Raw genomic sequence first — 27,828 nt, 5'->3', positions numbered from 1 at the left:
GCGCTTCGCTCGAATCGAACGGAATCGCGATCCAGACAAACACTTTCCCCACCACGCTCGGTTCGTTTGCTCGGTTATGTTGATGTTGGTTCTGTCTCGAGTGCGCACGCACGCACGCACTCACGCATGCACGCGACGCAAGCATGCACGCACGAGGAAACAACGCGACGCGGTCATTCGGGTCGACGACACGAAGATAACGACCGTGCGGGACCGAACGAAGGAACGCGTTACGTTTGTAAAATTCCATGGCAGAGAGTAGAATCGAACGTGTAAAAGTTGATCGTATAAATTTAAGAAGCGGACTCTTAGGCGGACGGTTCGTCCGGCTTGTCGGACCCGCGACGGGAAGAATTGTTACCGGCCGAGCCGTGATCGACGGGCAATCGCGGCGTCAGGCCTCTCATCGAGGCCCATTGTCCTTCGCAGAGCTCGTAGATCGATAAACGCATCAGCATCCTGCCTCCCAGAGTGCCGGGACCCCTGCAGACCGCTCCGGCACCGAACTCCCATGCCGCGAAACTCTCGGACGAATCCGTGGTGGCGTTCGCTCGAGATCGGTATCGGTTCTGCAGCCACGTTGCCAGGTAGGAGGCGGCGCAGTCGCAATGCCATGGATTCCGGGCCAGGCGAAGCTGTTCGATGGACGCTACGGGGTCCAAGATTCGAGCCGGCAACGAGGACAGATAGTTCGATTCCAGCTGTCTGGGGAATTTTACCGTTCGAATGTTGTTCGCTCGGTTCGACGACAACCAAGTCGGAGATATCTATGTAATATCCTGCTTACAATTTCTGCAGATTCGGCGTGTCCTGGAACAACTCCGGATGCAGTATCCTCAGATGGTTCGAGTGCAGAAACAGGGACGTCAGGTTCGAGAGGCCGCGAAACGCGCCGCGCGACAACCTCTCGATGCCGTTCGCGTACAGCACCAGTCGCTCCAGCGAGCCCGAGCCCGTGAACAGGCCCGGCGTCACGTTTCGTATTCGATTGTGGCCGAGCTGAAGATCTTTGAGCGACGCGAGCCCGTGAAAGGCGGACGGGTGGATCTACGGAACGAGGAAATTGATCGATCGATTTTCCACTACTCGACGACGGGCTGAAACTGAAATTCTCCCGGATTACCCGTGTTATCTTGTTGCTGGACATTTCGAGGGAACGCAGCTGCTTCAGCGGGACCAGCAATTCGCCGGATATCTCCGCGAGTTGATTGCCTCTCGCGTTCAACTCCCGAAGCGACGTCTGTCCGCGGAAAACTTGGTCGGGCAACGCCTTCAGCCGATTGTCCTCCAAACCGAGAAACCTGAGGTTCGTCAGGTCGCCGAACAGATCGTTCGGCAAGGTCGAGAGACGGTTCTTTCCCAAGAGCAACTCCTCGAGCGTGGTCAATCCGCGGAACGTACCCACCGTCAGCGTCGCGATCCGATTGCACGTGAGATCGAGCAACACCAGCAGGTTCGTGCTCAAGAACAGGCTCTCGGGCAGCGTTCGCAGCCTGTTCGAGGAAGCGTCCCTGCCGTCGAAACGCAATCATTTTATTCCATCCGTGTCGCGTCGTTTATCTTTCGATCGCGCGAGAGCTAGATTCGACGATCACTCACAGCATGCGAAGATTACGCGTGCTGAAAAATTGAGAGCGATGCAGCTCCCTCAGCAAATTTTTGCTCAGTCTCAGATGCGTCACGGCGTGCAACGAGAAGAACAAGTTCAACGGAAGATGCTCGATCGAGTTGTCGCTAAGATCTCTGGAACGATCGCAAATTACGTTATACAGTGTGTCCCGCCAGCTCTGTTCACTCGAATATCTTGGTTATTTCAAACGATACGAGAAAATGTTACTTACAGAAGTTGTAGGGTTCGAGAAACTGAGTATAAGAGTACTAAAGTGTATTTGTCCTAAGACTTACCTTCGCCGAGATATTTGACTGTTTTCACGAAGAATATTCGAAATGTCGGCCATCTGATGCAACGTTCTAGTCGTTCAACTATTGCGTCTCTTGTACGTCTTATTGTTGGAGCGTCTATTATAGCACACGCTGCGATAATTCGACCGAGCCTATCAATGTTCACGTTCGACGTAGTGAGCATATCCTTGAATACGTTCCATAATCAAAGTAATAGAATGAAAACAGTCAAATATCTCAGCAACGGTAAGTTTTAGGTCAAACACACGTTAGTATTTTTATCCTCAGAATACGCCAATCTATCGAAATCGACCCCAAAAAATTGGACAACTAGCAAGAATATAATTTGTACCATATTATGTAGTTTCTTAAACCCTAGAACTTCTGTGGGTAACATTTTCTCGTATTGTTTGAAACAACCAAGATATTCAAGGTGGACAGAGTTCGTGGGGCACGCAGTAGAACGGAATCGCCTCTAGCTCACAGATGATTCAGCCGCGTCATGTCCAAAAAGGTGTCCCTGTGTAGCGCCGTCAATCGATTCCCTGCCAGATCCCTGAAAGTATCGCGCGAAACCGTTTAACCATTTCGTTTCGTTCGATGTGGCGCGACGAGACTCGGCTTACAATTTCAACACGTCCCGCGGGACGAGCTGCGCAGCCGGAAGATCCAGCAAGTCCTGTCGCCAGCAGGACACAGACTTGATCTCGGGCTGACACCGACACGGTCCCTCCGCGCATACCTCCCAGTCCTCTTCGGTCGTGCCCATCTGCCAAACTAAACGATCCACGTCGGACATCGATCGAGTCGAACCGCGATCTCCGGGCAGTCGTACTCACCGGGTTGCTCGACCGCCCTCAATCTCCTCTCGAGTCGCGACAATCGACCTTCGAGTTCCTCGAGGAACGCGGAGAGATCGCTGCCTTCGACCACGGACGCTATCCGCGTTCCCGATCCCGATCCCGACTCTGATCCTGGCTCCGCCCTTGTCAGCCGGTCGACCTTCGAATTCGGAACGACGCAATCGCTCGCAGCTTCGGACCACGCAAGGTCGCGGCGAATCACCGTCGTCGAGAGAAGGAGCAACAGGTAAACGCTCTCGGTCCCCATGCCAGAGAACGAGATCTCGCGCGAGCTACTTGGATCGGTCGCGGACGACTCTCGACTAATTCGGCCGAGCGTTCGTCTTTCGGGTTGACCCCGTGACGCGCGCAACCACCGAGATTGGCGAACAATGGAGGAGCGATCGCGCAATCGTTTCCGTCCAAACTCTCGGTCCCTCTTCAACGAAACAACGAAACGACGAGCAACGGGGGAGAATCTGTTTCGATACGAGTCCGTCGGTGCGACGATGATTAGGCCGGTAGGGACGCACCTCCGATAGCGTCCGAAGAAAAATTGACGAACGCGCGTAACTTGGTCGGAAAGCCTCGAGGAAGCGTCGCGTAAGCGGCCTCAATTCGGTGTAACATCGAGCGATTAACGATCTCGTTGTTCGCCTTGTTCGCCTAGTTCGCCTTGTTCGCTGCTGCGACCTCGTTCGTTTTGGCATCGTCGATGCCGCAAGATATCACCGAACGTCTTCGAAGGCGAATAATTTATTCGTTTCGTACACGAGTATGGACATGGACACGGTGGTTGTCGAACACGGCGTACCTTTGGCAAGTTGCGCGACTCGTGCGTCGCGAACGATCCTAATAAATAGCGGTAAATACATGTTGGATCGACAAAGAGTACGCCGCGGGATTCATCGAGAGCGATCGTCGTCGACTGCCGCGTCGCGACCATCGAGCAAACGCTACGATTTCGATCGCGCGAATCGCGCCTCTTCCAACGCGTAACTGCGCAACAAGAGACCATAATCGTGCCAGGTTTCGCCGAGAGGACGTCGCTGCGAGACGCTGCCCTCGTTCGATCGACCAGCGTCGTTCAAGCTCTCGTACTCTTCGAAGGCGTCGCTCGCGAACGCTGCCAGCTCGTTCAAGCGCCTCCAAAATCTCGGATGAATCTCCCCTGAAACCAAACGGAACAGTTTCGAACGGTTCTAAGGGCGGTATTAAAAACTACTACAGAGAAAACAGTGGTCGATTACCATCTATCGATCGTCGACCCTCGTCGTCATTGTCGTCGTCGTCGTCGTCGTCGTGCATGCTCGGCCTGTTCCCTTTCTTCTTGATCTCGAGTTTCGGAATAAAGAGAAGCAAGCAAATCACGGCTATAAACTTGACGATCATCTTGAAGATGACCAATTTCAGAAGGATCTTGGCCAGAGTGAAGGCGTTCAGCTTGAGCGCGAACGGCCAGGAGAAGTCTATCGTCGGAAGCACGAACGACGGAGATTCGGAGATTCCATGGGGTGCACCGTAGACGGGCGCCGGTGGTCCGTAAGCTGAAAAAGATTACCGGTATTCTGTATAATAAATTCTGCATAGTTAAGAGAGATATCAGTTTTGTCTGTTGAGGCTCTCGGGTGTAAGCCGTGTCCTGAAGGAAGAAATTTCCCAACGTTTCGCAAGCATTGCAGCTAGTTTCATCAGGGGGGTCAGAAGACACACCGATGCAGTGTTAGTATCAGTTGGGAAATTTCTTCCTTTAGGTCACGGCTTGCACCCGAGAGCCTCAACAGACAAAACTGTATGACGCCGGGCCGTGAAAGTCTCAAATCACTGAAGAGATTGGCAATTTGAACAAAATCGGATTCAAAATCAAGGAACTTTCGATAGGAATGAGGTGGAGCGATGAAATTTTTTTTAAATGAAAGCTGCAACTTTGTAGAATATGGGAAAAATAGAGAGATTGTGGTACGAACGTTTTTTAACCTCGAGAAAATTCGTTAAACGCGCACAAATTCAAGAAAATTTTAGTTTTTCCAATACCACGCGCGGAAAACATTTTTTTTAACATGCTATACATCATTTCCCATAGATTTTTTCACGCTGATTTCAAATCTGGTCTCAAAATTTGTCTACGACCTCAGGATTTTGCAAAAAATAGATTTTTCTGACAAAAAATAATGAAATCATTTTTCCGTTGAAATGATTGGATGGTAATAATCTCCCTATTTTCCCATATTCCACAAAGTTTCAGCTTTAATTTTAAAAAAATTTCGCTCTACCTCATTTCTATCGAAAGTTCTTTGATTCTGAATCCGATTTCGTCGAAATTGCCCACTGTGCGCCGCATCGATTTGTCTGCGGCTACGCGAACGCGATCGAAAGCGGGTAAAACGCGTTACAAAAAAAAAAAAAGAAAAGAAAATACGTTGAACGCGAACGCGATACGATACCTCTTCCCTCACCTTGCTGCGGCGGATAGTTGTAGGTGGCCGTAGGGTAGCTGTGGCTAGGTGGACCGTAGGTAGCTCGAGGCGGTTGCGATTGGCCGTAAGAGTTTTGGAAGCCGGCAAAGTCGACGGATCCTCGGGAGGGAAGACTGTAGGAATCGCTGGGCACCATCGAGAACGAATCCCGATCAGGCGAACCATAAACGATTCGGGGATGCGTGTTCGCGCTGTCGGCATCCTTGCCCGTGTAAACCGGCCCAGCGACGTACTCTCTTCTGCGTTGAGAGGGACTTGTCGCGTCCATCGAAACGACACCCTCGCGCGGATCGGTGCTGGTTCGGGAGTGGCTCAACGCCTCCAGGTAGCTGTCTCTGGTCGAGCTGGCTCGTCCGATCTTCCATCCGACGCCTTTGGCCGATTTCGGTGCAACCGGGTCTCGTTGCGTCCCTTCGTCGAACACCGTCTCGACAGTTTTCTCGGCGACCGACTCGATCGCGGTCGCGTTCTCCTTGGTAGGGTCGATCGGCGTTGCCGCGGGACTCTGGGCGAGATCGGCGGCACTCGTCAGACCGAAAACGATCAGCAACGCGCAGCAAACGCGAAGGAATCGCGAGTCTCTTCCGGTCGGCGCGGTCATTTCTGGGCGATGACGAAGACGGTCGACCCACGGATCTCGAACGAACACTGGACTCGAACACCGATCGCTCGCGTTCCAAGCAATCGAACGATTCTCGACGTTCTGAGTTCCCGAACGACACCGAACCGTCCAGCAAGAAAACGCTGTGGGTTCGTTGTTCCCCTCGGACGCGTCTTCGGCATATTAATCGAGTAGCGGTCCTCGGCCTATATCCGAGCTTCCTTTTCACCCGGTCACCCGCTATCGGACGACGAAACGAGCACCGAGAGTTCCCCTTTCCTCTAGTCGCCGCGCTATTTTCCTTTTCGACGCTCGGACTCCGCCCGGACGCTTCTCTTTTGCCGATTTCCCCGATTCCATTCCGATGCGTCGTTCGCGGCCATCGTGGTGGAAATTCCTCGCGCGAGATCGCGTGGAAGCGGTCGTCGCGTTCGCCGATTGATATGCGTTGCGCGAGGTTCGCGATAACGGTCTCACGATTCATCGAACCCTCCTACGATCGCCGCGATCCGCTGACCTACTGGGCCCGTTTGCTCGAATTCTCGCGGCGATCTATCGTTTCGATCGGCGCGCGACGAAAGCGAAACGGAACGGCGCCGGTATCCGTGTTTTCGGTGGTCGTCACGGAGTCGCGCGATCGATTAAATCCTGGTATCCGAGGCAACCCGTTCGCGCGACGCCTTCCAGTCGGATCATGCGAACGAGGGATGCGGTTCGCCAACGTCGAGACACCGTACGTACGAGATTCTGTAATAACACTGGAGGATCGCCGCTTGTCGGTCCCTCAGGTTTTCCGTTTCTTCCGCAGATGGATCAAGTTTGGCAAAGCCCTGGACTTTGCGTTCGTCGGAAGGGACGCGGTCGCGACGGTCTCGGGCGTGTACGCGCGTTTCTACGACTGGAACAGCGGAGAGACGCGGATCGAGAGATTCGAGGGCCGCGAGAGAGGAGACGGCGCGTCGTGCGTCGCCGGTCTTTCGGTCGCGCCGATCTTCTCCCTCGTCGAGAGGAAATCCAATCCCAGAATCACGGTATTCGCGTACCCGTCGATGCGAAAGGTAGCCAGATGCTCCAACAGCCAGGAGGCTAACGGCTACGCGTGTTGCGCGTTCGCCGGCACCGAGTATCTCTTGGGACAGACCATCTTTCCCGATTTCCGGACAATCCTCTGGCAATGGAGAACGGGCGAACGACTCGCGATCACCGATCCCTCGACCACGACCATGGATCCCGCCGGCGACCTACGCGCAACCTTCTCGTAAGTGCTCGATCCGGCGTGGACAGTGTGGACAAGCGGAAATGAATTGTATGTGTCCAAAAATAGGCCATTTGTCCGCTCTGTGCAGCGTCTCGATCACGATCAGAAATCGATTTCTCCGTTTTTCCGGTATCCGACTGGTCAGATGCTCGCCGGAATCGCCTCTGTTGGTGGCGAGAAGGCTCGCGACCACGACCGCGGCGCTGACGGTTTACCGAGTGTTGAGCTGCTCGAAGATCGTGCGATTATTTCCAATCGAGACGAGCGGCATCTCGGATCGCGAACCACCAGTCTCCCTCTCCTGGACTTCCGAGGGAACGTTGCTTCTCTGCGATCGGCTCGGGAACGTCGAGGCGATCGAGATCGACGAGGACGAGGCTCGCCGCGTCGGAACGGTCGTGCCATCGTCCGGCCAACCGTCGAGGAACCCCGTGCTGGTGGCTCATCGGGACGGAGCGATGCTCGTCGTCGCGACGCCCGCGTCCGGGCTGGAATCGAATCGCCTAGACGTCCACGCCACGGTATCGAACCACGATTTCAGGTCAATGCATATCTCGCAGGCCCGGCCGGCCGGCCGGCTCAACATTACAACCCTGGTTTTGGTCCTAGCGTTTACTATTACTTTTTTAAAATGTGGTCGTATTCTACGATTCTTCCTGTTTGAAATTCCGTTTTTTAATTCGCGGAGCATCAAAAATTGCAAATATTGGGTACTCGAAACTGTTATAAAAATATATTAGATTGGAGGGAAAGTTTGCACAGATTGTCAGATGATATTCTTTCTTTTTCGTTAGCGTAGTAATAAATTGTTATTTTCTTCGTTATAACGTTTGAAGTCCTTAACAAGGTATTCCCCATCTATTACCACGAGGGACTCTGAAATGTTCTAGTTAACAGCTTTGGAAATAAATACAGCATGTTCATTCTGTCTTTGTACGGCTCTAGCATTGGGCAGCGAACCCCTGGGGTTCTGGTAGCAGAGGACACGCTGTGCCTTTGTTCCGAGCCTCTCGAACCCTCTCAAGTTGCTGTCCCGGACCCCAAAATGCTTATAAACTGGGAAAAAGCGGCAGGCTCGCCGGCCTGTGAGATATGCACTGACCTTTACAGCGATTTCCCGTTGTAAGTCGGCGCAAGCTTCGCTTTTGGTTGAAAGTCATTCGAACTATCCACACCACCGGCATACGATATATCGAGCTTCGCAGCGGGAATTCACTGTACTCGCTTGCGGCTGGCCGCTCCGCTCTCTTCCGATTCTACCGTTACCGGGCTCGCAGTTTTTCAGAAGGCGTGCAAGCGCCACCGCCGATCCGAACGAGCATTGGCGGCCGATTTGGACGATATCGCTGCCGTCGTTTCCGAACCGGGCGGAGAGCCACCCCAGCGACGACAGGATCGTGCTGCTCGGGGAGGGTGGGGAAACGATGGCGATCGTAGGCGGGTCGCGCGATCGCGCGCCTCGACTCGAAACGCTGGTCCGAGACGACGACGTCGACGAGGCGACAGCGATCGCGCCTCTGCGAGGTCTTTCCCAGTACTTCGCAGCCCTGTCGAGCCGTCCCGAGTGTCGACTGTTCGTGCTCGAGGCGAGCACGGGAACGGTGGTCTCTCCGAGGGATCGTGGTCCGTCGTTGAGTCATCACGGCGAAGGTTAGGCGTCGACGTCGACGGACGACCCGGAAGAGAAACGAGAGCGAACAGAGAGAACGCGAACACGCGATCGTTTCGGTTTCAGTGACACGGTTGGCCTCGCATTCCTCGTTGCCGGTTCTGGCGACGTGCAGCGCCGCTGGGAATTGCCTGGTGCTCGACGTCTCGACGCCTTCCGCCCCGAAGATCGCGCGCTGCGCTCACCTGCAGAAGGAACCGTTGGACCGGCTCAAGTTCTCGGAGGAGGGAAACTTGCTCGGTGTCGGATCCTCTCGCCTGGGTCGAGTGTTTCTTCTAGAGGCGACGACAGTAGCCGCCGTAGAGGTCGTGGCCGCGTTGAACGTCGGTTGTCAGGTAGGAGAGCGATCCTCCGCGCTTCGATCGAGACCCTGATCGAGACGTTCGGTTTTCTCGGCAGCTGGTCGACTTTTTGATCTACGGCACGGACTCGCGTGCCGAGGCGAAACTGCTGGTTCTCGCGGTGGCGAACGAAACGCGTCCTCTGGCCGGTAACGCGATCGCGGTGTTCTCGTGCCGGCTGAACGGCCATTATCACGAGACAGCGACGGCCGATCGCGTGATCACGTTGCCGTTTCTCTACGAGAGCCTGCACGGTGCCGGCAAGCCGGGTCCCGTCGCGGCCGAGGCCGTGCTCGCGATCCCGTACCTCTCGAAACAGCTGCATCGAATCGAGTTCGAGGTAAGAGGCTGGCTGGCGAATCGCGGTGCGCTTCGATTCACCTTCCCTCGCCGCTTTTCAGGCCGATTTCCGAGAGGCGACGCTGACCGAAGTTGTCCCGTCGCTGCACCGAACGAGGAACCTCGGGATCGGCCTGCACCGCGCTCGAACGCGCGACCGCGCCCTCTTGCTCGCGTGCTCTTACGACGGATCGATCGTGGCGCGAGAAGACGCGAACGCGCTGCGAGGAATCGCCGTGTTCGCCGCTCATCACAGAAGCGAGGGCGGCACCAGGAGCGCCGTGCTCGTCGCCGACATCATAGTTTCCCTCGGCCGAAACGGCGATCTGGCGGCGAACAGGTACATTTTCCATGTGTACGTTGCACGGTGTGATATTTCGCCGATCTACGCGGAAAAAATTCCGCTCCGACAATAATCGAAATGTAAGAAAAATTGTAGAAAAAGAACAATCTACACCGTGCCTGTGTAGCGTTCGTGTTCGTTCGTGAAGATTAGCGACACTGTCGTCCGACTGAAGAGATTGAAATCACGGCAGAAAGATAAAGAATTGAAATTTAACGCTAGGTTTACGGAGCACTAAAAATGACTATTTTACATTACTTTGTAGGTAAAAATATTCGTCAGCACTCACCATACTCGTCATGTACGGAATAGGGTCTGGGTTCTGGATTAGTCCAGCGATATAGAGAACGAAAAATAGGGAACGACGGATCCATTTTACAGCATTACTTTATAAAAATAACGTGAATGTATCGATCAAAATTTGTAGCCATTCTTTTAATAATATATACACAAAGAAATCAATTTGTTGAATAATTGCTCACGGATGCATTTTTACAATCTCAATATTCGCAATTTAAAAATACTAGAATCCGTCATTTTGACGGGTCCCGTAAATCTAGTGTTAAACTGGACAATATAATATTCCCCCCGATATTCGAATTCTGAGCCTTGTCTCGGGTGAAGTTTCATTTCAATGCGTCACGTACAAATAAAGTTTATCGCAGTTTATCGAAATTGTCTCACATCCACGTTCAATCACGAAATAACAGCTGACGACGCGAGTTAAAATAATGCTGAAATAATTTTGTCTAAATCGGCGAAACACCACACTCTGCGTTGTCCGGTCGATCTCGGCGGTTCTTTCGCGAAATCGGCGTTGATTTCGGTCGATGCAGGATCTTGGACGCGAACGGTAAACGCGTTCGCGACGTCGCCGATCGTCCCGATTCGCCGCGCTCGACCCTGAAGGAGTTCGCCGGGAGCGCGCGCGAAAGCAAACCCGGACCCGAAAGCGAAAGCGAAGACGAAGGCGAAGCCGAAGTCGAAGGCGAAAGTGAACCGACCGCGCAGGAGGAAGACCGCTCGAACGAAACGTGGATGGAGCGGAGCGTTCGCAAACGGATCGCCGCCGAAGAGCGTCAAACACGTGCGGCTCGTCTCTCGATCCTCGAAGATTTACACGGACTGAGACTGCGGGTGAGCGTAACCGATACTTGTTCCTCGCGAGAGAGACAAGGCTCTAACGCGATTTCAGATGAAGGCGTTGCTCGATTCGAACGAAACGGAAGTTCCAGCGGCCAGGCTTCCGATCCGCGCGTTCGATCTCGACTCGGAAGCCCGAGAGCGTAAACTGGCGGCTGCGAAATCGACCGAGAAGCGACTGTCGGAGTCGGTCGAGCTGCGAATCGACCGGTACGATCGAGCCAGTCGATACTTGCGAGAAAGATTCCTCGAACCTTTGCGCGTCCCGCCGAGCTGCGTGTCGTCCGTTCTGGCCGAATCAAGGGTCACCAACTATCCTCTGACCGAGATAAGTTCCGAAGAGGCGGACCTGCTATCGTGGTGTCGATTCTCCGAGACAACTAGGCGGGCGGTGTCAAGGTGAGCTTGGGGGTTATCGCGAAGAGAGATTCGATACGCGGAGGAACCTCGTGTTGCAGGTTGGAAGCGGAATACGAGTCGGAGCGTTTCAACGAAGAAAACCCGCGAAACCTGTTCGACTCGCGCCACGGGTACCTGCAAGTTCGAGAGGCGAGCATCCTCGCGAACGATAGCGAGCGGGCAGTCAAGATTCGTTTCAACCAACTATACGAGGAGACCCGATCGATCAAACGAAGGGAGACAAAGGCGGCGATCGAGCTCGCCGAGGATACGCGCCGCTGCGTCTCCAAGCTGTTGGGAACGTTCGGCGTGGACGCGTCCGATCGGCTTCTAAACGCCACCCTTTGGCACGGTGCCGCCGAAGCGTTTTCTCTCAACGGCGATCGAGTCGAATCGCGGCTCATCGCCGAGAACATCGAAACCGGAGAGGAGAAACGCGGGATTCCCGGCGACTCGAATGATGACGCGTTTCGCAGGTCGGCGCTCGAACGAATGATGGACGGCGTGCTCGAAGTCGGGTAAGCGAAGCGCCGAAGATTTTGTTCGAAGGCATCGCGAGACGCTCCGGAACGTTTCAGATTGGAGGAGAACGCCAAGAGGATCGTCCCGATGCCGAGTTGTCTGGTCAATGAAATCGATCCGGCCAGCTACACGAGGGAAGACGTCGAGGCGATCGAAGCGTACGAGAGGAAGTTGAGCGCGTTGCGAGCCGACCGTCTCGCGTACAGGTCGACGCTGGAAGAGAACGTGGAGCGAGCGAATGGTTGGTACAAAAATAGATCGTGCGAGAGGGCGAACGGCTCGACAGAAAGAGAGAACGATCGAAACCAGCTGCTTAACGTTTTAGGGGAATTTTATAGCCGCGCGAGAGAGTTCGACGACCGGTTGAACGAGTTGGCAGCGGAAAAGATTCGAGTCGAGCGGTCCGTGCTTCTCGAGAGGTTGACAGCGTCCTGGAGAATCCTGTGGCATCGAAGAATCGGCCAACGCAGACGCGAGATCCGACGCGCGATCGAGCGCGAGCTGACGCCCGCCGCGAAGCGGATGCGCGCCCTCGCCGCCGAGAGCGAGCTGTTCGAGGCGGGCCTGATCGAGCTGAGAAATCGGTACGAGGCGTCGCGCAGACGGGACAAGCTGCTCGAGGAAAAGTATCGCGCGGATTTCCTCGATTCGAAACAGCCGATGGCGGCGGAACAGCTGCTCCGGCATTACCGGAAGCGGCCGAGGACCGCGTTGACCGCCGCGTGCGGCACGTCGCTCGTCTTCCTCCGCGAGCTTGCCGAACGCGTCTTGGACCCGACGCCGATCCAGTCGGAGCTGTTGCCGCGAGAATGGCTCGCCTATACGAGGGGTTTGCACGATTTGGACGCGACCCCGGACGGTGGTCTACCCTCCAGAGTGGAGGCGGACCAGTGGCGAGAAGCGTGCGCGCTTCGGCGTCTGAAAATCGAAGCGGAGATCAAGGTAAACGCGATTTCCTCCGTCGGCGATCCGACGATGATTTCGCGGTGCCGCCTTGCATTTGGGGCCGGCAGGCATTTGGCCTTGACTATCACGCTATGTTACGCTGTCCTTTTTTTTCTAGACATTTTACGTCTTAAAAATGCATACCACCGTGTTTGTACATGTCTTTGCTAAGTCTGTATAGAGCCTTTTTGTTCGATACGAACACTAAATCTCTCGAAATTAAGAGAATCTCTCAGCGGCAGCCATCTTGTGTCGTCATACTTGCTTCAGAATTCGAATTTCCTGCCGAATATTACAAATTACTCCACGATCAGGTAGAAATTCGCAATTTGGGCTCTATACAGACGTAGATTGGACTTTTAGGAAACACAATTGACCACTTCTAAACGGCTCATTGCAGTATCGAAGCGACAGTTTGTATAGATTTTGACCCTTGCATACGTATAAGGATTTCAAACGATGCCGGTGAACGCGCGTGCCGGCAGGTCAAGGGCTGCGCGATCGAGCTTGCGGAAGCGGAACAGAGTCTCGCGTTTCATCGAAGGGCTTGTTCGAGCGCGCGCGCGGCCGTCGCGCGTCGCAAGGAGAACGTCGTTCGTCTCGAAAAGGCGATGCTCGAGCTGCTCGAGGATCAGGAGGTTCGAACGGTGTTAAAGACGGGGCAGCTGCGAGACCAACCTCGCGGCTCTTCCGCTTCCGAGTGGTCCGAGGCCGTGCTGATTCCGCGGCGGGAACTCGACCAGGTCGCGGAAGCTGTCGCAGCTGCCGGCCAACGAAAGCTGACCGAGCTGCGACGGCTGGTCAACCTTCGAAGAGCCCGATCCCAGGAGGAATGGCGGCGCGAGCGTCTTCGATTTACGATGGAAGATTTGCGAGCGAGCTTGCTCGACCTGACCAACGTCAAGGTATTAATCGCCTCGCGTTTCGTACTTGCGCGCACCGTTCAACGAGAGTTCTCGTTTCATCGGCAGGCGAGGAAACTCGACGGCCGGGGATTCGCTTGCTCGGAAACGAGCCTGGTCCCGCGCGCGCACGGATCGACGAATCTCCGCGAGCTCGCGGCAGAGAGCGTCGATCCGCGCGACTTTCCCTCGACCAAACTCTCGTTTCGGCAACTCGAGGAAACCGTGAGGGAAGAGCGAAGAAGATCTCGACGGATATCGGGCGAGGCGCGATCTTGGCGAAGGAGAAACTCCGAACTGAAGAGTCGAATCGAGGAAACCGAGGCCGAGATGGATCGCATGGCTGCGGCTGCGGCTGCGGCGACGACGACGACGACGAAGACCACTCGAAACCCTCTGCGCGTCAGGACTGTCGGTTTTCGCGAAAGAAAGATGCGCGCGATCGCGCGGAAAGCGAACCTCGCGCGAGCTGTCCGAAGTAATTTCGAGGAACTGACGGCTCTCGAGAGTCGCCTGGAAACTTCCAAACTGAGAACTTACCCTACACTCAGACTGAAAACGTGAGCGACGGTCGGGGCCAGAATGGCCGTTGCGCTCGGTACGAACACTGTGTTTCCGCGAGCATCGATTATGCTTTATTACGTATACGTTCTCGACCTTTCTCAGGAATTTTCCTCGTTTAGTCTCGCCAATTCTTTCGACCATTATATTCTCCGCGACGCGCGCACACTTTCCTCTTCCTTAACAGCGGCAACACCCGCGAACTCGCGATAAGAGTCGCTGCGTACTCCCAAGGTGAAAGATCATCGCTATCGAAGTTTGTTGTCGCGGTTATTCGTATCCTGTGCAAGGGTCGGCTCGCCTCTCGTTCTCCCCTCGCCCCGGTGTCCGAGGTCGCATCCGATGTTTGCGCCGAACGCGCATCGCAACCTTGACACACGGGGAATTACGCGAGATCGTTTGCACGCGTCTCGCGTTTCGCGTATCCCGTCTCGACCAATAAGCGACGGCAGCGGGGACGTGCCGCGAAGCTCCACGGGGGTTTACGCGACGCGAAATCATAAAAAAACAAATCGTTGATTTGCGAAGGAAGCGGCGGTCTCGGCGGAGAGGTGCATTCCGAGAGAGAAGATCGCGCGCGATTCGAGCGTCCCGGAGAAAGACAGAGATAAGCGACGAGGTCGACCGTCGCTCCTTCTTCGAGATCTCTCTATCCTCAACCGCGTCCGCGTCTCTCTCTCTCTCCGCAGGTAAACGCGTCGCGAACGACAACTAGTCGTATATAAGGAGGCTGTCGCCGAGTCTGACCGGTAGTGTTGCACGGATCGCGAGCCAACGAAGAGACAACGCGCACAGTCTCTATCCGCTGATCGCACCATCGCACGCTTTCGTTCGATATCCGATTTCCACCGGGTCCTGTATCGCTTCCTCGAAGTCCGTCTATCGTTCGAGCTGAAAAATCTCGAAACGACGATGAGTCGAGATATCGGCGGCGCGGTCGTCGCCCTGATGACCGTCGCGCTTCTCGGCGACTCGGTCGTCGCTACCACCGCACCGGCTGGGAAAGTCTGTGAGTAGAATTCCGAGATTCGTAGAAAATATCGCGATGGCGGCGCTGATCTCTCGACGTCTGTCTCTCTCGTTCAGTCACGATCTGCGTGCCCGACGTCTACTGGAAGGAATGCAAGGAAATGATCGAAGACTCGGCCGTGAAGGGTATCCCGGTCTCTTGCGTTTCCGGCCGCGACCGATACGAGTGTATCGAGAAGGTCGGCAAGAAGGAAGCGGACGTGGTGGCCGTCGACCCGGAAGACATGTACTTGGCGGCGAAGGACAACGCGCTAGCCTCGAGCGCCGGGTACAGCGTCGTCGAACAGGTGAGCTCCGTCCTCGACAGCATTTCAGCGTCCGTCCAGAGTGCGTAGGTGGTACCGATCGCCTCTGATTCGCAGGTGAGAACGAAAGAGGAGCCGGACGCGGTCTATCGGTACGAAGCCGTAGCGGTGATACACAAGGATCTGAACATAAGCAACGTGCAAGGGTTGCGCGGCTTGAAGTCCTGCCACACCGGGGTGGGCCGCAACGTCGGCTACAAGATACCGATCACGAAACTGACCGCCATGGGAGTGCTGCAGAACATACACGATCCGCTGTACTCGGCGCGCGAGAACGAGTTGCGCGCTTTCAGCTCGCTCTTCTCGAAAGGTTGCTTGGTGGGCACGTGGTCGCCGGATCCGGCGATCAACCGACGTCTGAGTAAGTTACGAGATCGTTACGATCGTTACTGTAGGAATATTTTCATGAAACTCCTACGTCCTAGGTGTGACGTAACGGGTCGAGTGATTTCACACCGATTTCGCTAAAGTACTTTATTTTACTTCGACAACTCGCGTCTCAAACGACAATATTCAATATCTCATCAACTCGCTCTACAGACTCTCTCTCTCTCTACCGACTCGCTCTCTACTGACTGACTCTCCACCTACTGACCTAACATCCCTCGCGTTCGTCCCTTTTATAATAAGGCTCTCTTTCATTATTCCTCTCTCGCACTCTCATTCTCTCTCTATCAGTTTCACATCCATTCGGAAAATCCAAACAATCACGTACGCTCTGCGCTTGGCGCCCCTAAACACTTTACTCTTGTCACCGAGACCCAAACACTCTTCTTTCGCGCAGGACCCAAACACGTTGGCGCCACGATGTCGCGTCCACAGTCACTCTAAACGATCATTCTAATACTTTGTCTCATTCATAACCCTGCATCACGATCGTCTTTCCTCCTTGTAATCGCGTTCTGGTTGTTCTCGCTCGACAGAGGAAACCTACTCGAACATGTGCGCCCTCTGCGAGAAGCCGGAGATCTGCGACTATCCGGACATTTATTCGGGCTACGAGGGCGCGTTGCGCTGTCTGGCCCACAACGGCGGCGAAGTCGCCTGGACCAAGGTGATTTACGTGAAACGATTCTTCGGGTTGCCGGTCGGCGTGACCCCCGCGGTTCCCACGTCCGAGAACCCCGCCGAATTCCGATACTTCTGTCCGGACGGCAGCAAAGTGCCGATCGACGCGACCACGAAACCGTGCACTTGGGCGGCCAGGCCTTGGCAAGGATACATGACCAACGGCGGAGCAGCCAAGGGCGGCAACGTCGAAGCGTTGCAACAGGTACCGTGTTCCATCCATCTCCCGTTTACTCCCGTTCACTCCCTCCTTCGTTCGACTCCCGTTCTAACGTCCGCGTTCGCAGGAACTGACCGATCTCGGCAAACTGGGAGAACAGGAGAAGGCCGATTGGTGGAAGGACATCATGCTGTTGGACAAAAAGACCTTGGCCGTTCCGGCGCCGGTTGTTCTACCCGAGGACCACCTGAAGAACTCCAAGTACCTGGACGTGATCGAAAGAAACTCCGGTGCCGTGGGCAAGATCGCCCGATGGTGCGTCTGGAGCGAGAGCGCGCTGGACAAGTGTCGCGCTCTTGGTCGAGCCTCGTTCTCCAGGTACGCGAACATTTCCTCGTTCCGATCGCGCGCCGATTTGTCCGGACGAATCTGTACGTCGAGCGTGTCTCCGTCGACAGGGACGTCCGACCGAAATTGGAGTGCGCGAGATCAGGAACGGATCAGGACTCTTGCTTGAACGCTCTGAAGGAGGGCAAGACCGATCTGGTGGTTCTCGAGGGTGGCTCGGTGCTCCGTGCGATCCGAGATTTTCGCGCGACGCCGATCATCGCGGAATCCTACGGGCCGGGAGCCACGAAACTAGGCGAGAGACCTGCGGTCGCGGTGGTCAAGAAATCTTCCTCGATCAACGGATTGGGTGAGCAGAGCCGACGTTCGAATCGCTGTCGATCCGATCCCGATCCGATCACGACCCTTGCGTTTCAGGCGACCTGCGTGGTAAACGCTCCTGCCACAGCGGATACAAGGGCAACTTCGCCGGTTGGACGGCTCCGATCCACGCGCTGAAGAAAGCCGGCCTGATCGGTTCCGAGGAGGAGGCGGCCGACTTCTTCGCGGGATCCTGCGCACCGGGCGCGCTTCCCAATTCGAAACTGTGTCAGCAGTGCATCGGAAGCGTCGCAGCCGGCGACGATCGAGTGCGGGACGCGACGAAATGCGCGCCGACCTCGGCCGAAGCTTTCAGAGGCGGAGCCGGAGCCCTCGCGTGAGTTTTATTCTTTAGCCGTAACGTTTACAATAGACACGGTCCGCGGCTGGCCCGCGCCGGTTTCGAGTTTCGCGCGCAACCTGTTCGCACCGCTGCTCGAACCGTGCGTGTCTCGTTTCAGGTGTTTGACGGCCGACAAAGGGGACGTGGCGTTCTTGCCGTTGACGGCACTGTCGCAGACCGGTGAGTAAAACGCGACGGGGACGAATCGTTTTGTAGCGTTTCGTGGAAAACGAACACGCTCCCGTTTCCTGTTTCCAGACGAGAAAGAGAAAGACACGGAAGTGGACGTCGGCCGGCAAGCGGGATCCAAGAGCTCGGACTTCGAGTTGCTGTGCCCTCAAGGTGGACGCGCGCCCATCGACGAATGGTCGCGATGCAACTTGGGCGTAGAACCGCCGCGGGTTGTAGTCAGCTCCGCCGAGAAAGACGCGAACGCGCTCGAGGAATTGACGCACGGAACGTTGGCCGCCAGCAGCCTCTACTCGAAGAGACCGGATCTTCTGCATCTGTTCGGCGCGTGGGGAGGCATCGCCAACTCGTTGTTCAAGGTACCGTTTCCCCCCCGCGTTTCCGCTCTTCGGGATCGTTTCAAGCGACGCGAATCTTCTCGGTTTCAGGACGACGCCCAAGGCCTGGTCTCGGTCGACAAGTCCTGGGACAGTTGGAACGACTGGCAAAACACTCAGCAAGAGTACGGTCTCGCTTGACGGACGAGCAAAACGGTGGCAGCTTGAACGTCTAGCCCGTTAACGGGCGCAACCTCGGCGGATGTCGCAAGCGCAAAATAAACGATGCATCTGAACATGAGAGAAACTGACTGTTTTTGTTTTATTCGTTCTAAAAAAAAAAGGAAATTCAAGCGAGGAACAAGATCGCGAATCCTTTTCAGGGATCAAAGGTTTCGAGCGGCGACAGCATGTCTGCTCGTTCGAGAAAAGACTCGGCTATTCGACCGAATCTGCTGCGACTGTACTTTCTCCACACCACCTCGAAACTCGAGTTCTTCCTTCCGGAGCTCAGAACGCGACGCAGCATCGCGACGCGACATCGGTCCATCTCTTCGTCCTGAAACCTGTTTCCCCGCCGTCACAACACCGCCGCTTTCGCTGCCGATCACGTAACAGGAATAGTACCGGTGAATAGGAGGGAGAACGGGAGCGCGGGGAGTGGGAAAGCGAGGGCGAACGGGGTTATCGGCGAACGAAGCCGGCCGAGATAAACACGAGAACGTTCCGACACTGACCTGACGCCGAAGCGAGAACCGGCGCCGTCCCCGGAGGCTGCGTACAGCAATCCTCTCCAAAACAGCCATCGCGGTCGAACTTGGGCGGGAAGATCGGTAGCGCGAGCCTGCTCGGTGTCGACGATGAGGCCGAGAACCAGCTCGGCCGCCGTCACGGCTACCAGACTCGCGGACGTTCGACAAAACATTTCGTCCAGCAGGGTTAGGTCGATCTAAAAAAAAAAGCACACCCGCGATCGTACATTTAAAACGAGGAGGTCGGTGTCGCGTCGGCTTACCACGTAACCGCCCGCCTTATAAGCGAACGCGAACGTTTCGTCCGAGATGGCCGCGCAACGCTTCGAGTTGATCAGATGGCAGGTGAGAAGAGAGTGGGCGTCGGCGAAGGTGACATTGAAATCCAACGCCCGTAGGATTTTTCTCTCGTACTCGATCAGCAGGTCCTCCCGTCCAGCATAAAGGTCCTTGGCCAGACGAATCATCTGCGAAGCCTGGAACCGGAAAACGGCGGAAAAACCAAAATCGTAACAATCTCGTTCGCTCGCTCATTCGCTCACTCACCGTGGGGATTTTGTGAGCGTTCTCGAGCGTTTTCAGCGCGATCCACAAGCTCGCCAACGCTGTCAACTGTATCAACGCCGTGGCCACTGGTAGACTGTCGATCGCCGCGTCGAACAGCTTCACCGCTCGATAAACTATGTACGACGGGTATCTGCAGTGCGTCTGCGAACAATCGGTGTCGATCGCACCCGTAATTCGTATCGGAGAATCGGAGCGGCGAATCCTTACCCCTAAGTGCAACATAAACGTAACTATGACCGTCCTCTGTTCGGCGTTTACATGCTCCGAGAAATGCGCGAGAAAATTGGCCGACAATCGCGGAGCTCGTTCCTCCTTTTCGCGCTCGACGAAGAACAAATCCTTGTGGTATTCAGCGTTGCAGACCAACTCGCCGGGAAACAAGTTCGGTGGCGCTTTCGACGTTCCGGTGCGAGCCTGCTGTTTTCGCGGACGAACGCTCGGCCGTGTCGGCGACGAATCGTCGCGACGGACCTCCGAAATCGGTGCTTCCCAGTCGATCGGGTCGACGATTCTTCTCTCGACCCTGAAGCAAAATAGAAAACATGAACGATTGGAAAACTCGATTCTGGAAAACTCGGGCGCACCCTTTTCCTTGGACCGTAGCCGAGCCGTCGACGCGTTCCAGCCAGCGTGTTCGGTCGACCATCGCTTGTCCTGCTGCCATGACCCTCTCGACGGCTTTCGACGATGACGGCGCGACCGAGATCGCCTGACGCGACCACGCGTTCCCATCGTCGCGCGACAAAGGTTTCCGTCGGTCCGACTCGGTGGAAATCGATCTGCGAACAATCACAGCAAGTTACGACCGTTCCGGAGTCGGTTCAGGAGTCGGACAGGTGTCCGCCTTACCTGGCGCGACGAGGAATCTTCGACGGCAAGACACTCTCGTTTCTCCGGTACCGATCGTCCGGCAATTGTTTACGCGAAAGTCCGTCTCCTGTATCTTCGGATTTTGGAGCAGGCTGGAACACAGAAAATCGAGAAACTAAGTGGATCACGAGCAATTCGTAACAGAGATATCGCCGTACCTGTTTGCGTTCGTTTCGGAGGTCGCGCGAGAAAACGGACGGTCTGGATGTCGCGATGGAACCGCGGCGCGATCGCGTTTGCGGTTGTGGCTTCTGCTGCGTCTCCGGCACATTCTTCTCGTCGCAATGAACGTGAAACGGCGTCTTCTTCAACGAGAAGGTCTCTCCGAATGCGTGTCCCTGCCGGCCGTTCGGACCTGCCAACTCTGACCTTCGTTCGTCGTTCGACGACACAGAGACGCGTCTTCGAAGAGCGACATTTTTGCACTTTTTAACTGTCGCGGTCGCGGTCGTGCAAGGCAGCTCGTTCTCCTTTCCGTTCGGAAACGAGTGCTCCTTCGACGAACCCTGAACTTTCGCGGGGAACCCGTTACACGGAACGAGCTCCATTCTCTCGCCGTTACAACGGGCACACAACTCGGTTCGAATTCGCGATCGTTCGGTCGCGCTCTCGACTCGGCCAACTCGAAGAGACAACCGCTTGTCCGGACGCGCAACAAAACTACTCTGCGTGTTTACGTTCGAGCGACGACGACGCGACGACGCGCAACCGGTCGTCGACCGTACGCCGGCAATCGCGCCCGACCAGATCGCCGAGCGACCGCGGCCCGCGAACGATCTACGCTCGGCTCGGCGGCAGAGGCGCGACGAACCGTCTCGGAGATCGGGATCGAGTCTCTTCGCCGCGAGTAGATCAGCCACTCGCCGAGCAACGCCAGCCAGGCGACCAGTACAGCGACAGCCAAGAAGACCAGCAGCGGCATCGCGTCCTCCAGCTCGACCGACGACCATCCGCTCTTCGGCTGAAAACGAACAAGTTTCCGCGTGGAACGTTTCTCGTCGAGCCCTTCAACGAAACAAACTCTCGAATGATATTACCCTGTTCGAGTTCGTGACCCACTCGGCTTTCATCAACCTTTGAAGAATCCCGCTGTCTCGCAGCACCAAAATACTGAAAATCGACAAAGACGAGCGGGTGATACCAGCGAGAACTCGGAAACCGAAGACGCTCGGCGTTCGATCGCTCACTTGGTATCGATGATGCCGCGATAAGGGCTCTGACTCGGCACCGCCATGGCCACGGTCGTCTGCACCATTGTGTCCAACGGTTCCAGCATGCATTCCACCGCTCCTTGTAGCACGGTCGCCATATTATCGAGCGTCATGAACGCGTATTTGCTCTCCCGACAGACGCGTCCCAGTCCGTCCAGATAATTCACCGGCAGATCGGTCTCGCTGGCCATCAACTTGTCGAACATGATCGCGAGTATACGATCGGTGGTGTTCTGTCGTGTGGTAATCGGATCGACTAGAGTGGAGTATAGTCGAAACACGATCACGTGACCGTGACCCCGCGATGTCGCTTACCTGAAAGAAACTATAGTCGGCCGAATCGCCGACCACGGCGAACCGATAGCTACCGTCCTCCAGCATACCCTCCATCGTGGTGAACGGCATCACGAATGTCTTTACCGCGAGGAAGCTGATCAGCGCGGCCGAGTAAGCGGCCAACACGACCACCGCTGTCAATTGAATGCTCAACTGCGCCAATCGTATCGGATCCAGCGACGACGGTTCCATGCCTGCCGATTTCGCGGAGCAAATCAGACAACGAGCGTACGCAAGTACCGATCGTTATCGAGAACCCGAAGTACGCACCTTGACCGCAAAGCGCGCCAAACACGAAAAACATCACCTCGGAGATAGCGAATCGCGGCGGCATCGACGACGGCACCACCGACGACGGGGAGAACGAATCGATCGTGGATATCGTCAGTACCACAACCAGGATCGTCATCGCGATCGCGTTCCACGTGTTCAAGGCGAACGGCGCCAAGTAGGCGTTCCACTTGACCGCCATAGTGTCCGGCTTCTTGATGTACACGCGACATCTGCACACGAGAATGGAAACGCGCGCGTCTTTATCTCGTCCGTGTCACGTGGAAACACCGCGCGGGTCCGCTTACTTTGTCGAATAAACGGGAGTGGTGAATTTCACGGCGTCCAACCTGTCGGACGTCATCATCAGCTCGGTGGCCGCGAGGTCCGCCTCGTCCTCCAACAGCATCTTAATGGAACCGGTCCACGTGCCGTTCGGTAGTCGCACCCCCCACGACGCCGCCTCCGTGTAGCTGAATCTGCAAGCGAAAAACCGGAAACCGGAAACGGCGAAGCGATCCTCGAGAGGCGCGATCGTCTTTGGTTTTTCCGCGAAACGACGCGCGACGGCTGACGGCGTTCTCGTCGAAACGATGTTACGCGGGTTAGGATCGAGGCTCGCGCGACCCAACGGTCCGTGCGTCCGGAGCCAGGGTCACGCGACCCGTCGGTTCTTTTTCGAGAGACGGCGAAGAAGCGGCGACGGCCGAAAAAGAGACGCGTTCGAGGAGAGGTCGGCCGCCAATCAGGAGATGTACTTTCGCAGGGAGACGGCCAGGCAGCTACGAGAACTCGCACAACGCGGTCGCAAGAGGAAAGCGTCGGATCGCGAGCCCGAGGATCGCGAACCCGAGGATCACGCACCGCAGAAAAACCCCCGGACCGAACCCTGACGAACCGGAGACGCAGACGAGTTCGGGACCAGAAATCTTGGAGCTTCACTCACGTGCAATTCATCCCTTCCTGCAGGAGGTGGATAACTTCGCCGAAGAAACCCGCGATACCCACCATCCTGTTCGCCGTGTCCCGAAGAACGCGCGAGACCGGAGGATCCTGTGAACACGAAAACCGAGGAATTTTTCCATCCGAGGTAAATACACTGATTTCTCTATACAGGGTGGAGCATTTAAATGGGAACACCTAAATATCTCGGTTGTTATTAGTCGTACGAAAAATCTCCACAGAATGAAGTCGTACTGTTTCAAGGGGCGAATTTGATGATGGTAAAAATTTTTTCTCAAGATTTCAAGGTCATCGATATTTTTTTAAATGCAATCATATATTTTTATTATCGCTGTGTGATAGCCGAGGTCAAGAGGAATCCAACGACCTGTAATATTATGACCTTCGCGCGTGACTGAGTACGAAAAATTCATAAAAGTAGAACACTCGATGTAAACAGTGAAATAACGATGACATGATCCCACTAGGGTTTCAAGAGATGTTCTTCAACCTTGACTAAAGACTGTAAACACGCTTACAACGAATTATAAACGCTGAAACAAATTCGATTACACGACCCTGGCAAGACCCATGTTGTTGGCATATATCGAGAACTCGCTTCCGAACGTATCGAAATCCCAGCCCGTCCCTATCGGAGCTATACGTCGTCTCACCTGTACAGTGACCACTCTGATGGTGCGCCCATGGAGATCGTGTCTGCGTTGGTAGAGGCCCAGTCGCGGTCCTCGGAAACCTCGTTCCTTGTCCCACTCGCCGAACTTCATCCACCTCAAATCCTCCTCTTTGCCGATGCGATACACGTCTCCGATCACCTCGCCGTTCTCCCGATCGTCCGACTGCGCGATCATGAAAACGCAGTCGAACGGCACGTGAACCTCCGACAGAAAATCCTCGTATTTCGTGTCGTTTCTTAGGAAGAGCAGCCACGTTGGATACGCCATCGTGATCCACCGGGAAACCTGTTCGATTTCGAAGAGTCGTGAATACTCACCCGACGCGACGCGACGCAACGCGAATCGCTCGGTTAGAGCGGTTTCGTTTCGCGCAATTTACCCGAGCAAATTGCTCCCTGATTTCCTCGAGATCGTTCAACAGAACAAACAATGGCCTCTTGATGGAATTGTAGGTGTCCCCCAGCTAAAATCAAATTTCCGTATGATCAGGTATTTTTACGCCGACAGAGAAAACAACCGTCGGCGCGGCTCCGAGGCCGCTTTTCAACGTACTCGGCTCTTGAACGTGCGGAAATCCATGATCGAGGTTCGTATGTTCAATGTTCCGCTGAAGTATCGTTGAAGGGACAGCAATCCGTCGATTTCCCGCAAACCTGAAACCATGTTTCGTTCGATGCGAACCGACGCGACCAGCCACGGCTCGTGCACCGTCTCTCACCTGTTGTCTTCGGCGCGTCGTGGAACAGTATGATGCAAGTGTTGTTGAAGTAGTCGTGAACGCCTCTGATCAGGTTCTCGTAGACGAACAGCGGTCTGATTAGAATGGGATCCGCGTCTTCCGACACGGAAGGGTCAGCCGTAACCCCGGTCGAGACTCGAAGCACGAGCAACAGCAACAGCAACAGCCACGCCTTGCCGCGAATTCGAAATCGGGAGACACCCTCCGACGCGAGTATCTCTCGCTCGCGCCACCAATTCGCCATTTCTCGTTTGTGATGTCTGATTTCTAGTTTCCGGCTCGTAGTTTGCAGTTGCGTTCCCGTTCGCGATCCGCGAGGAACTGATTCGCGATGCGCTGTCGATAATCTCTGGTCAAACGCGCGGATAATCTTTGTTGTTTCTCCGACCCGATAGTTGCCTAGTCCGACCGGAATCGACGAAAACACAACAAACCTTTTACCGCGAGATCGATCGCGGCTCGCGACCGCGAGCAATCGCTGTCGTGATTTTTGCGAAAAGAGAGCCCGGCCGAGCCGAGCCGAGCAGCGCATCGAAATCTCTTCCAATATTTGCCGTGCTGAGCAAACACCGATCGTCCAGGAGGCCACGCGAATAATTCATACCGGCAACGAGACAAAACGGTTTACTTTTCGTTTCGTTTCGTTTCGTTTCGACTCGATCGAGTTGACCGGGAATATTTCTTAAAGTGGGCTCGTTAGCAAGTCGTTCAAGGAGACCGTCGCTATCGGTCTCCGTCGTCTCCTTACGCAATTAGCTCGATACATTATTCGCGACTCGAAACGCACGCCATAAATTTTCGGAAAATGGCACGTCGACTGTTTGTCGAGGCGCAAGATCGCGCAGGAGAAACCGTGCAAGCCGAGCCGAGGTCGCGCGGCAACGCGCGTGTAGGGACCATCCGGAACTTGGAAGGACCGGATCGCGACGCGTTCAAAGGGTCCGGAAATTTCGGTGCGAGCTAGTCAAAAAATTGTGGAAAAACCAAACGATTGTTACGCGCGCGAATGCTATTACGAACGCGGTCGCAAATTAGCATCGATAACGACGGACGCGCAGATAGGACGAGCCACGCGAGCCATTTTCACCGTATCGTTCCGTGCCGTGCCACGACGTGCTGTTTCTGCTCTATCGTGACGTACTGCACCCGCCGCGCGAACCCAGGGTGGTGGAAAAGGGTAGAAAAACCGAGCCGTCGATCGGTAAGACCGAGAGAAGTTCCCAGCGATCGGCGATACCGTCACGCTTCGTTCGCTTCGTTCGTTTGTCCGTTGTTTCTGAACCGAAATCCTGAACCGGAACGTCGCGTCGCGATGAACGATCGCCGGACGATCGTCGCGTTCGCGGTCGCGATCGCGATCGCCTTATCCTGCCCGAACGGATCGCCCACGGGCTGCGCCGCGATCACCGTACCGATTCGCGAAATTCTCAACACCGCGATTTCCATCCCGACCGCAGGTAAGCTTCCCGCGAATCGACCACAAAGAATACAAATTGCGAAAAGAATACAGTGAATTCTCGTTACGAGTCAGTCCCGCCGTTCTAGTGACTGACTCTTATACGAAATCGGAGGTTCTCGCGTCCTATTTGAAATACACAGGGCACGCTGGAAACCTAAGAGTCATATCCGTCTACAAGTCATAAGAAATCTATGACCACTAAGGGATCGTGACAGGAAGATTGAGAAGATGTCTTTCTCCGATACGATGTTGCACGGAGAGACGGACAAATCGGTGTGAGACCAGAAGACCGCTACTAAATCCAATTACAAAACTTCTTTATTTTTCGTTATTTCTTTGTATAAAACTTTGATCAACATATTGGTGGAACTTTTCTGATTAAAATGAAACCAAATATGATATAATTCCGATGATATTTACTTGTGCAATACCGATATACGACAATGTTGTGGCACACTCCTCGGCGGCGACGGCTCTCTTCGGCCCCTCACCGAGGTGGTGTGGGTACTGACTCCAAATTGTAAGGTCGGCACTGACTCGTAACGAGATTTCATTTTACTTTCAGGAATAAGGAGCGATACGAGATCCGACAACCCGGTGGGACAGACGGTCCTGAGCGCAGTGAACGTTGCTCGGAGCTTTCTCACGAATGCCCAGGACCGCTTCGTAAGGTGGGTCAACAGAGTTCTACTGATTCTCTCGGCTTTCGAGTCTCCGTTTCTAAACTCGAGCAACGCCGACAACGCGACGAACACCGCCGATGGATCGTCCAACGACAACGACACCGGCGGCGGCGACAGGCGGCGAAGATCTACCACCGACGGGTCCGACTCCTGGATCGACCAGCTCCAACAAAGCGTGGCCTCGGTCGAAGATCAGCTGACAGACCTATCCCTCGATCTGGGCGAGGCGCCAAAGCTGATAGCAGACTTGGCGGCGTCGATACCGAACGCGATCGCGCATCCGCTCGCATCGGCGTCGAGCTTGGTGAGCAGCGCCGAAGGATTGAGCCTTAACGCGGTCCAATTGGCCGCGCAGAACAGCTTCAACATGTTCTGGAAACTTCTAACCACGCAAGGTCTGCCGTGGTTGCGCACCCTCCTCGACGAGCTGGACCGAACCAAGAGGTTGCCTCAGAGCGTCCACGGTTTCGTGAAAAATTTCGACGCCGCCTACGATTTCGCTAAAATGTTGGGCTACGTGCAATAATCCCGGCGACTTCCTGGAAACCAAAGAAACCGTCCACTACATTTCCAAGCGAATCCTATATAGTATTCGCATGTTCCTGCGAAATAAAGTACATATCGTGCAAAACCGAATACACACCTTTTGATCCATTCCGATCAGAACACCGGGCACGGAAAAACCGATCGTAAACGAAAGAACAAGAGATATAAACGCATGGCGCAACACGAACGGAGAGAAATCGTCCAGATTTTCGCGGTTCCGGTGGTCCGACGAGTCACGACGATGCGGGCGCGAGAATCGTTTCGCGACCGTTTCGACAGTCGAAAACGATGCGGGCTCGTTCTGTTCTGATTCTCGCGCAATCTTTCTTTCGATGTTCCGCCGGGGCTGCCGATTTTCTCGCGTACCTCGCGCTTCCAAATCGAAATTCGTTGTC

The 27,828-nt window shown here is 55.0% G+C and overlaps 6 protein-coding genes and 1 long non-coding RNA gene across 19 annotated transcripts in view; 3 read left to right on the top strand and 4 right to left on the bottom strand.

Moving 5' to 3' along the window:
- Positions 1–308: 308 nt before the first annotated feature.
- On the bottom strand, positions 309–3,320 carry LOC143358321 (uncharacterized). Of its 3 annotated transcripts, XM_076795376.1 has the most exons (7): positions 2,742–3,320; positions 2,529–2,679; positions 2,387–2,458; positions 1,600–1,743; positions 1,124–1,511; positions 788–1,047; positions 309–705 (listed from the first exon to the last, which is right to left on the bottom strand). In XM_076795376.1, exons 1-7 carry the CDS (start codon positions 3,010–3,012, stop codon positions 309–311), a joined length of 1,683 nt encoding a protein of 560 aa, XP_076651491.1. In that variant the 5' UTR covers positions 3,013–3,320. The 3 variants fall into 3 exon arrangements, with proteins under 3 accessions (XP_076651491.1, XP_076651492.1, XP_076651493.1); XM_076795377.1 differs by lacking the exon at positions 2,387–2,458; XM_076795378.1 differs by lacking the exons at positions 1,600–1,743; positions 2,387–2,458.
- A 164-nt stretch (positions 3,321–3,484) lies between these two features.
- Positions 3,485–5,822, bottom strand: LOC143358326 (uncharacterized). 2 transcript variants are annotated; one of them, XM_076795384.1, is made up of 3 exons: positions 5,189–5,822; positions 3,995–4,291; positions 3,485–3,915 (listed from the first exon to the last, which is right to left on the bottom strand). In XM_076795384.1, exons 1-3 carry the CDS (start codon positions 5,820–5,822, stop codon positions 3,701–3,703), a joined length of 1,146 nt encoding a protein of 381 aa, XP_076651499.1. In that variant the 3' UTR covers positions 3,485–3,700. The 2 variants fall into 2 exon arrangements, with proteins under 2 accessions (XP_076651499.1, XP_076651500.1); XM_076795385.1 differs by having other exon boundaries at positions 5,201–5,822.
- A 443-nt stretch (positions 5,823–6,265) lies between these two features.
- On the top strand, positions 6,266–14,247 carry LOC143358312 (uncharacterized). 5 transcript variants are annotated; one of them, XM_076795355.1, is made up of 12 exons: positions 6,266–6,555; positions 6,631–7,080; positions 7,226–7,601; positions 8,358–8,730; positions 8,816–9,084; positions 9,149–9,430; positions 9,492–9,769; positions 10,609–10,909; positions 10,968–11,314; positions 11,374–11,832; positions 11,893–12,778; positions 13,267–14,247. In XM_076795355.1, exons 1-12 carry the CDS (start codon positions 6,266–6,268, stop codon positions 14,245–14,247), a joined length of 5,292 nt encoding a protein of 1,763 aa, XP_076651470.1. The 5 variants fall into 5 exon arrangements, with proteins under 5 accessions (XP_076651470.1, XP_076651471.1, XP_076651469.1 ...); XM_076795356.1 differs by having other exon boundaries at positions 6,266–7,080; positions 11,893–12,077; positions 12,162–12,778; XM_076795354.1 differs by having other exon boundaries at positions 6,266–7,080; positions 13,267–13,686; positions 13,753–14,247.
- A 556-nt stretch (positions 14,248–14,803) lies between these two features.
- Tsf1 (transferrin 1) overlaps positions 14,804–27,828 on the top strand; it is a 229,567-nt gene continuing 216,542 nt past the window's right edge. For 2 of the 3 annotated variants that reach the window (XM_076795365.1, XM_076795363.1), the window contains exons 1-10: positions 14,804–15,253; positions 15,331–15,560; positions 15,636–15,939; positions 16,502–16,851; positions 16,934–17,184; positions 17,265–17,503; positions 17,572–17,851; positions 17,976–18,037; positions 18,116–18,405; positions 18,475–18,577. In XM_076795365.1, the coding sequence (XP_076651480.1) occupies positions 15,157–15,253; positions 15,331–15,560; positions 15,636–15,939; positions 16,502–16,851; positions 16,934–17,184; positions 17,265–17,503; positions 17,572–17,851; positions 17,976–18,037; positions 18,116–18,405; positions 18,475–18,564 (2,193 nt within the window). In that variant the 5' untranslated portion in view covers positions 14,804–15,156 and the 3' untranslated portion in view covers positions 18,565–18,577. Of the gene's footprint in view, positions 15,254–15,330; positions 15,561–15,635; positions 15,940–16,501; positions 16,852–16,933; positions 17,185–17,264; positions 17,504–17,571; positions 17,852–17,975; positions 18,038–18,115; positions 18,406–18,474; positions 18,671–27,828 lie in introns of those variants that run through there. The other variant, XM_076795362.1, reaches the window with a different exon arrangement.
- LOC143358314 (glutamate receptor-like) lies at positions 18,662–25,645 on the bottom strand. Of its 4 annotated transcripts, XM_076795360.1 has the most exons (11): positions 24,725–25,645; positions 24,559–24,659; positions 24,386–24,469; positions 23,986–24,291; positions 23,316–23,422; positions 22,678–22,848; positions 22,370–22,602; positions 22,079–22,293; positions 21,740–21,996; positions 21,590–21,662; positions 21,085–21,513 (listed from the first exon to the last, which is right to left on the bottom strand). In XM_076795360.1, exons 1-11 carry the CDS (start codon positions 25,275–25,277, stop codon positions 21,226–21,228), a joined length of 2,388 nt encoding a protein of 795 aa, XP_076651475.1. In that variant the 5' UTR covers positions 25,278–25,645; the 3' UTR covers positions 21,085–21,225. The 4 variants fall into 4 exon arrangements, with proteins under 4 accessions (XP_076651476.1, XP_076651473.1, XP_076651474.1 ...); XM_076795361.1 differs by lacking the exons at positions 22,079–22,293; positions 22,370–22,602; positions 22,678–22,848; ... (3 more) ...; positions 24,559–24,659; positions 24,725–25,645 and adding exons at positions 18,662–18,929; positions 19,101–19,312; positions 19,379–19,591; ... (2 more) ...; positions 20,267–20,461; positions 20,532–20,644 and having other exon boundaries at positions 20,711–21,513; positions 21,740–21,970; XM_076795358.1 differs by lacking the exons at positions 22,079–22,293; positions 22,370–22,602; positions 22,678–22,848; ... (3 more) ...; positions 24,559–24,659; positions 24,725–25,645 and adding exons at positions 18,662–18,963; positions 19,101–19,312; positions 19,379–19,591; ... (1 more) ...; positions 20,267–20,461; positions 20,532–20,644 and having other exon boundaries at positions 20,711–21,513; positions 21,740–21,970.
- On the top strand, positions 25,752–27,523 carry LOC143358327 (uncharacterized). The gene is made up of 2 exons (XM_076795387.1): positions 25,752–26,202; positions 26,770–27,523. The coding sequence occupies exons 1-2, from the start codon at positions 25,752–25,754 to the stop codon at positions 27,411–27,413; spliced, it is 1,095 nt and encodes a 364-aa protein (XP_076651502.1). The 3' UTR covers positions 27,414–27,523.
- On the bottom strand, positions 27,352–27,820 carry LOC143358335 (uncharacterized). Its single transcript, XR_013082942.1, has 2 exons — positions 27,531–27,820; positions 27,352–27,426 (listed from the first exon to the last, which is right to left on the bottom strand). It is a non-coding gene; the product is annotated as an uncharacterized LOC143358335 (long non-coding RNA).

Source organism: Halictus rubicundus, chromosome 10, assembly GCF_050948215.1.
Source record: "Halictus rubicundus isolate RS-2024b chromosome 10, iyHalRubi1_principal, whole genome shotgun sequence".
NCBI lineage: Eukaryota > Metazoa > Arthropoda > Insecta > Hymenoptera > Halictidae > Halictus > Halictus rubicundus.
This window is presented reverse-complemented; position numbering and strand designations above follow the sequence as displayed.

Excerpts from the sequence above, each read along its gene's own strand:
- LOC143358321 (XM_076795376.1), bottom strand. The coding sequence starts at position 3,012 with ATGGGGACCGAGAGCGTTTACCTGTTGCTCCTTCTCTCGACGACGGTG. Across the intron at positions 2,680-2,741 it reads GAGGGCGGTCGAGCAACCCG|TTTGGCAGATGGGCACGACC; the intron begins GTGAGTACGACT and ends TGGATCGTTTAG. Across the intron at positions 706-787 it reads ACGCCGAATCTGCAGAAATT|ACAGCTGGAATCGAACTATC; the intron begins GTAAGCAGGATA and ends AAAATTCCCCAG.
- LOC143358326 (XM_076795384.1), bottom strand. The coding sequence starts at position 5,822 with ATGACCGCGCCGACCGGAAGAGACTCGCGATTCCTTCGCGTTTGCTGC. Across the intron at positions 4,292-5,188 it reads GCAGCAAGGTGAGGGAAGAG|CTTACGGACCACCGGCGCCC; the intron begins GTATCGTATCGC and ends AATCTTTTTCAG. Across the intron at positions 3,916-3,994 it reads GGGTCGACGATCGATAGATG|GGGAGATTCATCCGAGATTT; the intron begins GTAATCGACCAC and ends GTTTGGTTTCAG.
- LOC143358312 (XM_076795352.1), top strand. The coding sequence starts at position 6,266 with ATGCGTTGCGCGAGGTTCGCGATAACGGTCTCACGATTCATCGAACCC. Across the intron at positions 7,081-7,225 it reads GACCTACGCGCAACCTTCTC|ATGCTCGCCGGAATCGCCTC; the intron begins GTAAGTGCTCGA and ends CCGACTGGTCAG. Across the intron at positions 7,602-8,357 it reads GCCTAGACGTCCACGCCACG|TTTTTCAGAAGGCGTGCAAG; the intron begins GTATCGAACCAC and ends CCGGGCTCGCAG.
- LOC143358314 (XM_076795358.1), bottom strand. The coding sequence starts at position 21,832 with ATGCATGCTGGAACCGTTGGACACAATGGTGCAGACGACCGTGGCCAT. Across the intron at positions 19,592-19,661 it reads ACGCTCACAAAATCCCCACG|GCTTCGCAGATGATTCGTCT; the intron begins GTGAGTGAGCGA and ends TTCCGGTTCCAG. Across the intron at positions 19,313-19,378 it reads ATAAGGCGGGCGGTTACGTG|ATCGACCTAACCCTGCTGGA; the intron begins GTAAGCCGACGC and ends TTTTTTTTTTAG.
- LOC143358327 (XM_076795387.1), top strand. The coding sequence starts at position 25,752 with ATGCTATTACGAACGCGGTCGCAAATTAGCATCGATAACGACGGACGC. Across the intron at positions 26,203-26,769 it reads GATTTCCATCCCGACCGCAG|GAATAAGGAGCGATACGAGA; the intron begins GTAAGCTTCCCG and ends TTTTACTTTCAG.